This window comes from Chlorocebus sabaeus, chromosome 16 (genome assembly GCF_047675955.1).
Source record: "Chlorocebus sabaeus isolate Y175 chromosome 16, mChlSab1.0.hap1, whole genome shotgun sequence".
Classification (NCBI taxonomy): domain Eukaryota; kingdom Metazoa; phylum Chordata; class Mammalia; order Primates; family Cercopithecidae; genus Chlorocebus; species Chlorocebus sabaeus.
In genome coordinates, this window is record NC_132919.1 from 47,866,342 (window position 1) to 47,878,467 (window position 12,126).

The 12,126-nt window shown below is 56.7% G+C and overlaps 1 protein-coding gene across 22 annotated transcripts in view; it reads right to left on the reverse strand.

Moving 5' to 3' along the window:
* CACNA1G (calcium voltage-gated channel subunit alpha1 G) overlaps nucleotides 1-12,126 on the reverse strand; it is a 67,075-nt gene that overhangs the window by 35,369 nt on the left and 19,580 nt on the right. For all 22 annotated transcript variants that reach the window (XR_012088820.1, XR_012088819.1, XR_012088818.1 and 19 more), the window contains exons 10-12: nucleotides 1,258-1,409; nucleotides 257-442; nucleotides 24-138 (exon numbers count right to left, since the gene is read on the reverse strand). Coding sequence is in view for 17 of the 22 variants with exons in the window: in XM_008011493.3 (XP_008009684.2) it covers nucleotides 24-138; nucleotides 257-442; nucleotides 1,258-1,409 (453 nt within the window). In the remaining 5 variants the exon portion in view is untranslated. The remainder of the gene's footprint in view (nucleotides 1-23; nucleotides 139-256; nucleotides 443-1,257; nucleotides 1,410-12,126) is intronic.

A 12,126-nucleotide genomic window follows, 5' to 3' on the forward strand; every position in this document is an offset into this window, starting at 1 on the left:
GCCCTGCCCTGTTACCCTCGCACCTGAAAGACAGTGACGATGGCCCAGAGCAAGGAGTCAAAATTCTTCCGGTCTGGCAGGGTGTCCCCATCCCGCTCGGAGGCAAACTTGCAGCCGAAGAGATGCATGCCCAGGATGCTGTGGGCACAAGGGGGTCACAAGCTAGGGGTCAGAGCCCAGTGCTCCCCACCCCTCAGGCCCTCCTGCCCCCAGCCTGGCCAGTCTCTTAGCCGGCACGGTGCCACGCCGCCCTCACCTGAAGATGAAGATGAAGAGCATGAGCAGCATGCAGAAGGTGGCCACGTTGTCCATGGTCTTCATGAGCACCACCAGCTGCCGCTGCAGCGCCGGCAGGAAGCGCACCAGCTTCAGCACGCGCATCAGGCGGAAGGTCCGCAGCACCGACAGGCCGCCCCCCTGCTGGCCCACGATCTCCCACACGCTGCAAAAGGGGCAGGCAGCCTGAGCCCCCTGCACCTTCACTCTTTCCCCCTACTCCCTCAGAGAGGACTCAGTAGCACCCAAGGGCCTGGCTGAGCGGGCACATCAAGAGAAAATGGGGCACAAGTGGGCATGCAGACCTCCAAGCAGGAGCCTCTGAGATAGTGAAGATTTGGGTGACAGCCCAGCCCCCTCTGCCCTCTCATCCCTACCAGAGATCACATCCTGGCAGCAGACAGCCCCCTCCCTAAATTTGGCCAATGCAACTGCATCAAGTTATGGAATATTTGCTTTGTTCTCTTCTAATGAAATCTAAAGCCAATTCCAAAGGCAATAAAGTGGTTCTCCTGGCCCCAGGCCTGGGGAGGAAGGAGCACTTTCCCAAGGTCTTGGAAACCCTAAAGCAAGTTGCTGGTGTCTGAGATGATTTCCAAGCACTTTTCGAGCCGGGCAGCTGGCTGGGCCTCATACTTCTTCCAACTCCTCTCTAAAGCCAATCCCCAACCCTTGCCCATCCCAGGCCTGGGTGGGGTCAAGGACAAGAGGTAGGAGTGGGGAGAGGAGACTAAAGAGGGGCCTGGGCAATGAAGAGGTGAGCCCAAGGTCCACATGAGCAAAGTGGGGCCAAGAGAGAGATGCAGGGGGCATGGGGACACAGACAGCCCCCCACCTAGGGGGAGTGGCAGATCCTGTGGGGTCAGTGGGGCCTGACTCCAGACCCCTCCACCCCAGGGGAATAGGTGGCATTGCCCCTGGCCCCAAGCCACCCCTGCTGGCATTCCTCAAGTGAGAGTCAGTGGCGGGGGTTAGTCATACCTGATGACCACAATGACACCATCAAAGATGTTGTAGGGATTCTTGATGTAGCCAAAGGGACCATACACGAGCAGCTTCAGCAGCATCTCCAGGGCAAAGAGGCTGGTGAAGACGATGTTGCTGATTTCTAGGGCGTTGGTAAGCTCCTCAGGCTGCAGGGCAGGGTGGGATGTGAGGCAGCTGGTTTATCCCCGAGCCCCTCGGCCCAGTCCTCCAAACATGGGACACCAGGGAGAGGAGGAGCAGGAACAGCAAGCTTGTGTGGAGGGGTTGCTGGATGCTCAGGCCCATGGGGAGGACCCTGCCCCAAAGGCTCCAGGAGGAAATGCACCCAGGGGCAGGGCCCCAGGAAAGGGCCACGTGAAACGCATAGCCGCAGCCATTCCCCAGCTTTGGGTCTCAGATTCAGGGGCCGCAGGCTTAACGGGAGGCCTGTGCTGTGGGTTCCACCCTATCTCCTGCTGGGAGCTGCATGGCCCATCTTGACCTAGGCTACAATGTCAGCCTAGCGGGCCCAGGCCAGCAGCACAACAATGCTGGCGGATGTCAGAGGGTGATTGCCAAGGCCTCACAGACACACCCGGTCACGAAGCCCCACACAACGTCACACGTATTCCACAATTACTCTGTGGACTTGGCAGCCTTCTCTTGGACAACAGCTGGCTACTCTTGCTTCCTTCCAGACACACACACACACACACACACACACACACACACACACAGAGAGAGAAATGCACACATTCCCAGTCGAACACATGGTGATAGGCAGAATGGAGACACCCAGACACCCAGGAAGGGTTATCACAGGTGAGGAGACCAGCCTGAGCCCGAGACAACCTATCCTGTCACTCACTGTGTGACCTTCAGCAAGATTTGCAACCTTTCTGGCCAAATGTGAAACACTGGAGGTATTTCCTTTCATGCTCCCTACCCGAATCTGGGATAGGGACCGAGGATGCACCCTAGAGAGTCCTCAGAAGGACTAATGACGAACCCTGTCTCATCTGCCATTCCAGCTCACTAGTGACCTCGCTTTCAATATGAAGTGCCTAGCAATGCACTAGGCATTAAAGGAGCTGCAAAAACATGCCAGCCACACGCCCTGCCTCCCAGGAGCTCAGTGTCTGCTAGAAACACGTTGTACACACACAAAACAGCCGAATAACCACAACAGGGCTTAAATGCTTCAGTTTAAATAAATTATCCAGGCAGCAAGTCTGGGAGTTCAGGGGAGAGAAGGTGAGGGGTGAACACACAGAGAAAGGCTTAGTTGGGAGAGAGGCAGCCCTTGAACGCCCGAAGGTTTGTGGAGTCTCCCCAGGCAAGGGCTTGGGTGGGGTGGCACAGGGTGGGGGGACCAGGAGCAACCTAAGCCTGGTTCTGGTTGAAGAAGGGAGGGGTGTGGCCAGGCAGAGGGCTGGGGAAGCAAGAAGAGATATGGTTGGCTCAATGGACCCCACTGTCCACCTGATGGATGTCTGGACAAACTAGGTGTCTGGCCTGGAGGACAGAGGCCAAGTCCATAGTAGGTGCTTAAAAAGTTTGGGTTAATGAAACAATCAAATGAGGCCCTCATTCCATCAGATACCTCTCCTTGCTTCTCACTGCCTCATCTGGCCAGCTGCCCAACCAAGCCCGCAGCCAGGCCTGGGGACAAACAAATGTATCCTAATGGCCCTACTTTGTGTGGCCAGCTTGGGTGGGAGGTGGAGAGACTCGGAACAAGGGGCTTCTGACTAGCAGGTGAGGGGTATTTGGGGGCTTCAGGGTCAACAGCCACTCAGAGGGAGCTAAACTTTCAGACTGTACAAAGACAGGCCTGGGGGCAGAGCCAGGGCCAGCAGGCAGGCAGAGAGCCAGCTGTACAGAGGGGGAGCGGCTGTCGTGGGGGCCGGTATGGCATGGAGCCTGTTGCTCCAGCAGATCCCAAGTAAGTCGTTGCTCCATGGATTGTGAGTGGAGGCACTGCCACCTGACCTGGTTAGCCAGGTCACACAGGGCCATTAAGTGTCTCCAGCGTGAGCACAGTATGGGAGGTGGGGCGGAGCCGGGATCAATGCACATAAAGCCCCAGGCTCAGACCCCGCCTGCCCAAGAGGATCCCCTCTCTGTGCTTCCAAGTCCGGTCTGCCAGGGAGCAGGAGTCGGCGAACCCTCCTCCCTGTCACTCTGCCACTTGCTGTGTTTTCGGGCCTTGGATTAGATTAAAATGAACATGGACCACACAGGTATGATGTCTTACAGGTTCTCTGGCCCACCATGCACCTCCCCTAATGCCATTCACACAGTAGTCCTGCCATGCTAGTCTCAGAGGAGCAAAAGACGCCAAGAGATGGAGGGTGACCAGTTCAAAGTCACAGGTCAGGAAGAGCTGGGGTGGGGCCCAATCCCACATCCCTCTGACTCCTAGAATATTACACAGTCAGGATTCGGAACCAAGCCACGGTGATGGAAAGGGGCTTGTGAATCCAGACACACAGTGGACTGGATACACAACATGTCTTCTAATGTAGATAAAATTATATTCAAATCAACAGAGCTCTGGGAATAAAGACCAACTCAATGTGAAGACACAGCCAAGGTACACTTATAATGGGCAAATTTCATGGCATGTAAACCATACCCCCAAAAAGCTGCTAAAAATAAAAATTAATGAAATGTTCTTTTAAAAGTCGCTGAAAAGACAGTAGCTTTTGATGTCACATATTTACTCAATCAGTGAATTCTAAAAGTCCAGCTGCTACTGCGTGTGGAGAAGGAGACTGTTCTCTTCACTCCCCAGTGTTATCGACAGGGCTCTCAGGAGTCTGTACCGACGGCTCGTGGTCACGTGCACACCTCACTCTCCTGCACACCGCCGAGAGGCTCGTGGAGAAGGATGATGCTGGGCTCCTGCGAGGCCTGCCGCCCCATAAGGCCTGCCTCATTGGCCCTTGTCAAGGGCGGTGCCAGCAAAGGCTGGAACCCCTCTCTTGCCCAGCCAAGTGGCTCCGGGCCTGGAGAAGCAGGGCAGCCTGATGCGGGTGGAAAGGGCCCTGCCTCGCTCTCTCTAGTCTCCCTGCAACACTAAGGGTCAATGCGTCATCTTCTCCAGGGCCCCGGTATTCCCTCCAGTGAGCCACGGAAAAAAGAGCCCTCCTCCCCCAGATAGCCAGGTCTGTCCAAGTTACTAAATTGGAGGCTGGGAACGATCTGAAAATGCAGGATGAGGACACTGAGACACAATCTTAGCAACAAGGTTGCCCCAGGGACTGGAGCTGTAATTACGGTTGAAAAGGGGCAGGGGTGGAGCCAACATCTGCCAGTGACCACCACAGGCCAACCAGGCTGAAGACCTCCTCCTGGGATTTCATTTCCTCCCTGCTCACAACGAAACGAGGGAGGGCTGTGAGTCTCCTAGACAGTCTGGGAAACTGAGGCTCCGAGGGGTGTGGTGCCTTGATGGAGGTCACACCGCCCTCCTGGAGAGGTGCAGAGCCGGGTCCGTTGTGCCTTGCTCTACATCTCTGTCCTCAAGACCCTTTCCACAACGTCGCCCCCACCATACACCCAGACAGAGCACAGGCAGAGAGCACACAAAGCCATCAGGCTGGAGCCAGCCTCCCCTCACTGGCTGTCCCCAGCTGTGGAAGTCCCTTCCCAGGTCTAGCCTGCATCCTTCCTGCTGTCCACAGATGTCAAGGCCCAGTGGAGCTTTCTGTGAAATGAGGCCAGGTAGCCTGAGCTTATCCCACCCAGAGGCCCCAGGTCTCTCGTCTGTGCTGATGCAGACTGTAAATCTCCATCTCCCATCTCATAACACCTCCCCTCGGGCTGTCACCTTACAGCAGCGGTAAGCTGCTCAGTACTTCCCAGCACAAGGGCTCCCCAAGCCCCACAGCAGCTCCATCAACTAGCCCTAAGTGTGCCCTCTGGGTGCCGAACACTGGTGTTAGAAAGGTACCACCAACTCTGAGACTTTCTTCCTATGTGATCTTGGGCAAGTCCCTTTGCCTCTCAGATCCCCAGTGGCCTCTTCTGTTAAACAGGGTAACACTACCTCCTGGGAGGCTGCTCTACAGAAGAAAGGAGTGAAAGCCTGTGAGAAACCCCAGCCCAGGACCAGGCTCACACATGGCAGGACCGATATCTGCAAGGCTGCAACTAAACACCACACTGGGGACAAAACCTAGAAGCCACAGAAGCTCAATCCTGGCTGAGGTCAGTGGGCCAGTGGGGAGGACAGCCCGGGAGGATGTCCACAGAGGGTGTCCCCAACTGGGGGCAGCAAGGGAAGGGGTGTGCAGGGCACACTGCAGAACCAAGGATCAAGTGGTCTGCCCAGATCAAAGGGTGAGAGGGGCTGGTGGGAAAGAAGGCTACAAGGTCAGCAGGGCCAGGGGGAACAGCCTTCCTCTGCTCCCTGACTCCAGCTGGACCTGTTTCTGCCTATCACGCTGCCACTGAAGCCCTGGATGGGTGGGAAGGGAGGGAGGAGATGTGCAAAGCAGTGTATTAAGAAGATTAATCTGGCTGCAGTGGTGGCAGCGTGTGGATGGCTTGGAAGGTAGAGACAGAAACCAATTAGGATACTGCAGCGGTCCAGGCAGGAGGCCTGAGAGTCAGCTCTGGCAGACAGTGATGTGCCTCTTGCAGGGAAGGCATGAGAGGCTGGACAGGCCTGGCCAGAGCTGAGCAGAGGCTTGGACCAGTCACTCCTGCTTTGCCCAAGCCCTACCCCAGCCAGCCGCCATCACCCCAGCTTCCATCTGCTCCACTGACCCTGAAATCTCTGCTCTTCCATTCAGACTCCTCGGCTTACCTCACCTCTGCTTTTGATGGGCCTTCCTGCTGCTCCCACCCACCCAGGACAGGGGCCCAGACAGGCTGCAGTGAGGCAGTGAGGGTCACTGGGTCAGTGGGAGGCAAGTCTTCAAGAAGGCGTGGGAAGTCAGAGAACACCTCAGTGGCAGGAGGTTTCCTGGAAATCTCACAGGCCTCATCATGTAGATCACGGTCCTGGTCTTTCCCAGCCCCCTGGAAGCTCTCCAGCTTGGATCCTCCCTCCTGCGCCCTCCTGCCCACTGGGCACACTGCTAGGTGTCATGGTGCCCCCAGGGCCTCCTAATCAGAGGCAATGCCAAAGAGAGGCTTTAGCTGTAGTCACTGCCTCTCTCCCCTCAGGGCAACATTCCTCAGAGTTCATTCTAAGCTTTTTCCCCTCACCAGCACCCCCACTCCCACCTCTCCCGCTGTCATTGGGGTATAGGTGACATGATCTTTCCCAGCTCCCCAAAGCCCTCGAAAGTAAACACACAAGCTAACTAGGCACAGCACACTCACGGTGCCCACTCAGCTTCAAGACGGCTGGCCCAAGGCCCCTGCTACTTAAAATTCTGGAGCTGTAGCCAGGCGTGGTAGCAGGTGCCCATAGTTCCGCCTACTGAGGAGGCTGGGGCGGGAGGATCGCTTGAGTCCAGAAGTTCCAGGCTGTAGTGAGCCATGATCAAGCCACTTGATCCAGCCCAGGGGGCAGATCAAGATTCTATCTCTTAAAATAAAAAAATAATAAAATGCTGGAGCTGCAGCCCCTGTGCCTTGTCCACCTGGACAGCCTCTAGACCATGGTGGGCCCCAGCAGGCCACATAAAGGCTGCCCTTCTGACAAAGACTTTCAAGGGCTCCTGCCCTGCCCAGCCGCAGCCCAGGTAAGTGCCCTTGCCCTCCTCCTCTCCTCTGCAGCTCTGGAAGTGCTGAGTGTCGCTTGAGAGAGGCACAAACCTGTGCTGACTGGACAAGTGATTCCCTGCAGGTGGTGGCCCCATGGCTATCTCATGCCTTTATTCACAGTCCCTGGTTCCTCCCTTCTTAGGTCTCCTCTCTCCCCCAGGAGCTGCTTCAAATCTTCTGGACTCTGCTCTACCCCCCACCTGGCCCCTCGTTGCAGGCTTATATGGGGGGGCTCCATGTCCCTCCTCCAAAGAGCTCTGTGTTGTGCACCCCACTGTCTCTCTTCCTCTCCTAGAAGGGAGCCAGTCGTTCCTCCACCTGCACTTTGATGCGCTCCCCCGCCCCACCCCACCCCCCAGGCTTCCCTGGGCCCTGGCCTATCAGTTATGCCTGCATCCATCACTTCTTCAATCTCCTTCTCCCTTGCCTAAAAGCAGAAAGCTTCTGTGGGACTCGAGACCCATTCAGTTCTGAACTCTGGGCCCCACAGCTCCAGCTCTGTCCAGGGACCCTCTTCCCAGCCCTCCTCTTAGTGGATGCCTCGGCAGCAGCTGAGCCTAGACCGGCCCCTCCCGCTGCAAGCCCAGCCTCCCTTGGCTTCCCCGACCCTGAGCAACCACCTCCTCCCCCTCCTAGTGCTCCTTTCACGGCCTCTCTTCCCTCAGGCCAGCATTCCTCAGAGTTCAGTCTAAGCCTGCTCCCTCCACCAGCACCCCCACTCCTACCTCTCTGGCTGTCACTGGGGTGTAGACGACACTAAACAATCTCTCCAAGCTCCTGGCTTCTCATCCAGAGATCCAGAGCCTGCCTGATCTCCCTCCCAGGATGGCCCACAGCCATCTCAAACTTAGCGCATCCAAAACAAACCCTCTCACCTCCTCTCCCAAACCTGCTCCTTCCCGAGCGGCGCCATCATGATCAGGATTCTGCCTTAGAAACTTTGGGTTCTCTAGGATTCTTGCCCGCCCTTCATCCCTCCAGACACTAAGGTGCCCTGGCCCAGAGAACCTGCCAATGAAATTGCGTCCTACCCACACCCCCTTGTTCCCATAGCTATGGCCTTACTTGGGGCCCTCTTTGCCTCTGATCTGAACAACAGAAATAGCCTCCAGGCCCTCCCCCACCCAGCCTGCACCTATGGGAAGCACCGGCTTCCTTCAGCCCCGCTGGGCTAACATCAATCCCTGCTCAGACAACTCGGGGCCAGGGCAGGGAGGAAAACCTGACTGTCCTTCAGAGCATCCAGTGCCACCCTGTGCATGTGCCCTAATCTCTCCACCTAGATCTCTCCACTCCTACCCACCCCTTTATCTCCCACCTCCCCCCACCTCCACCACCCAAGCCACTGTCAATTCCATTCATCTTTCGAGGCTCCGTTCAAAAGCCACCAACTTCGTGAAACCCTTCCAAAGGACAGCTGGGGTTGAGCAGCTCTCCTTTGTCCCCTGAAGCCTCTCTTGCGGCATTTGGCATAATCATCCATGAAACAGAATGACTTTTCCACCAGAACCTACATTTCTTGGGTGTTTCTGGCTCAGCTCTCAACCCCTGATATTCTAGTGTTCTATTCTAGTGTGCTGTGCACAGGATATGCTCCCCTTGTTTGTGGAACTGGGAGAGCGTGGAGCCAGGGGATGCCTAAAAGAACGAGAGAACACCTTAGCAGACATCTCCAAAACAATGCCCCTCTCCCTCCCACACCAGATAGCCTTTGAATGTCTGGGGCCAGTCAGCTGTAAAGGATCATCCCCCAAAGCTCTGCTCGGTCCTCAGCCCCAGCTCTTCAGCCAGGGCTCCTCTATCTGGAGACCAGGGGACTGGCTGGGGTGGGAGGTGTCCATAAACCTTTGCCCTCAAAGGCCACATTTAGGGTGTCCATGCATGTGGGTATTTTCTGGGGAGAGGATCCCCAGCCTTCAGCAGAACTGAAAAGGAGTCTATGACCTCCTTCAAAGTTAATACTTAGCATCTCTGGACCACCTCCCCCTGCCCCACCCCCAGCTTCTCTCGCCTTGAACAGCCAACCTCACTCACTTATAAATAGAAACCCTCTCTGGACACGTATCTGGAGTGACAGGACGGCCCCAGAGTGTGAGCAATGAGCAGAGTCATCACCTGCCCTGTCCTCTCTCAGCCTGCAAGGCCGTCTACCCTGGTCCCTCCCCCACCTCTCCCTGTCTACGGCCCAGGAGACCACTGGGCTACATGTAGCTCCCCTCTCCCCACATGCTGTTGTCCCTCTTCTAGAACATGAGACTAGCACCTGTCCCCCACCCTACCATGACCCAGAGCCAGGAAGGAGATGTTAGGAAGCTCCTGTATCTCCAAGGCCCCACTCCTGCACTCTCCCCTCTTCCTGGAGAGGTCTGGCCCCAGTGCAGACCCAGGTGAGACACAGAAGAGAAGGCAACCTCTTTTCTGAGCTCCAACAGTCTGCTGGATATGGTCAGGATGACTTGCAGGCACCTTGTATGCAACACGTCCCCCAGCCCACATCTGCTCAAGCCACATTGCTCCTACCCCAGGTAGAAACCTGGGTGTCATCCTTGCTGCCTCCTCTCAACCCACATTTCCAGCTGATTGAGTCCTGCAGATCCAGCTTCCAGCCAGCTCTCCCCAGCCCTCTGCTCTCCATTTCCAGGGATGAAGATGTAGTATGAACTGCCTGGACCACTGCAGGAGCCCTCATACTGTGCCCTACCCTCCACCTTCACTGGCTATGTCCTCCTCTTCCTTCAAACTCAGCCCAGAGGTCATCTCCTACATGGAGCCCTCCCTGAATTCCTTCTCCAGTCTGGGTTAAGGGCTCCTCCTCCATGCATCCCTCTCTGAGCATGTGCCACATCAAGTAAATATGACTGTTTACTTGTTGTGACCTCTTTAAAAAGAAGGACAGTGCCTTGAGCCCAGTGGTGTGCTGGAGCTGTTTCTCACTGGCTTGGGAGGACCAATTGTCCACGTCTCTTCCCAACCCCACATTCAGTGGAATCGTGTTGGTAGCTTAAAACCAGCTATGGTGGGAGCATTTACACCATGGAAATTGGCAAATGCTATAGATCAGGACTTCATTATTTTAGAAGGGCTGGTTGTTAAACATTTACCAGTAAATCACTGCTTAGGTCCAACTCCAATGCAAAAGGACGAATTGGGAAAAGGTTCTGGGCTCCATGTACCGCCCTGAGCGGATGGGGCACACATGTAGGCTGGCCCCATATCAGATCACACTTCAACATCAAGTCATTTTCTTGCTCTCTCCTCAGTCTCCTGGGTTCTTGTCCTCCTTACCAGCCCTCTGGACAAACCAATCCTGCCAGTTCTCCTCCAGCTGGTGGTTAAGGCGTGGAGGAAGCAGGAGAGAGAAGACAGCATGGGGCCAGCCTCGGGTGGAGCGGCGTATGACATATAGGTGCTTCCTCAGTCAGGAGGATGGTGGGATAGCACAGGTTGGGGGGACAGGACAAGTGAATGAGGAGTCAGCCAGGGGATGGTGGGAGAGGACAGGGTCTGCGGAGGGCAACGGTGATAGCCGGGAGGGAGGGCAGGGGCTCCTCTGGCGAAGCACCAGCAACACCCTCTTCAGGGCCCCCCCAATCTGATCGATTCCAGGATCAATGGACACAATTGCCTCATTAAGGGCACCGCAGGGAAGCCATGAGCCTCCTCTGTCAGCAGCTGCTCTCCCTCCACACAGCGGCACCTCACGCAGCCAGCTCCAGGGGAGTCTCTGTCTCCCCATCCCACCCCATCTCTGTCCTCATTTGCATCTGGGACTCGGTCTCTGTCTTCAACTCCCTTTCTGTGTCTCTGTCTCCCCATGTGTCTCTGTGGCACCATTTGTCTCTGTCTATCTCTGCTGTGGCTCATCTCTGCCTCCACATCCTTTATCCGCTGCCTGCGTGTCTCTCTTCCCTGCCCTCCTTCCCCGTCTCCATCTTGCCCTCTGTGGCTCTGTCTCGCCCGCATCAGCCTCCTCTGTCTCCCTCTGCGTGTCCATCCCCCCATGTGTCTCTGTCTCCCTCTCTGTGCCCACTCTGTGTTTCTGTCTCAGCCCCCCACATCTCCTCGCTGCCTTCCCTGGCAACCCCCCGCCCCCAGCATGCTCAGGCTCCGGGGCCCAGATGGCGGGACGTTCACGCCGCAGTGCCTGCAAGCACAGGGCCATGGCAGCTTCTGGGACTTCTTACTCTCCGCGCCCCTGAGCCCGCTGGGCAGCTGTCAGTTATCTGCCCAGCCTGCTGGGGACTCCTACTCACCCCCATGGGGCCCTCAGCAACCAGGTATGGGGACAAAACCCTCCCTGGAGCAGACACTGCTGCCACTGAGTGAGGCCTCCGCACTGCTGAGGACTTAGGAGCCCTGGGCTGTCCCCGCCCTTCCTCAGGAACCTGAGCAAGGAGATGGTGCAGGCAGCCCTGACTGATGGCTGCTGCCTCCTCTCCAAACGGGTGTCCTTCTTCACGTTTAACTGAAAGCCCTCTTGCCGAGGCTTCATCTGCCCTGGGTCTGTGTGACTCAGCTTCTTCCCAGTGCAATCAAAACCTCCACCAGCAGCATCAGCTGGGCAGGGGCGGCTGGGTGGACCCCCCAGGTGTAGGGAGAGGGCGCTTGGTGAGGTGCCCCCTGAGGGAGGGGCACCTGACCATGGCCAGAAAAGGGGTGAGGGAAAGGAGCCTGAGTAATGGGAGGTTAGGGGCTGTCACCACCTGGGTCCTGGAAGAAGAAAATGCTGCCCACTCCCCACCACCACCAATCTGGCAGAGTGGAGCACCTCTCCCTGGGAGGCTAGCAGAGTGGGCATGTGCACACACAACCACACCCACGCAGCCCAGACACAACATGCCCATCGTGGTGTTATGCGCACCCACCTGCTGGCACTGCAGCCAGGGTCCCAGGCTCTCTCCACCTCATGGCTGCTTGGAGGGGGCACTGTGGAGGCTAGAGGAAGGGACGCCAATGTGCGGTGATGGTGATGGGGAGGGGTGCACCTGGCCAGGTCAGGCAGTATTGGGTAAAAGCTGGGTGCTCAAAATATTGCAGGTGCAGACTTCATTGGGGTGGCGGGGGGCTTCGAATCCCCCAGAAAAGCGAACACCTCACAGTCTGCTCCAGACCTAGCTTGACCTGTGCCCCTCAGCCTCAACCCAGACCTCCCAGCATGCC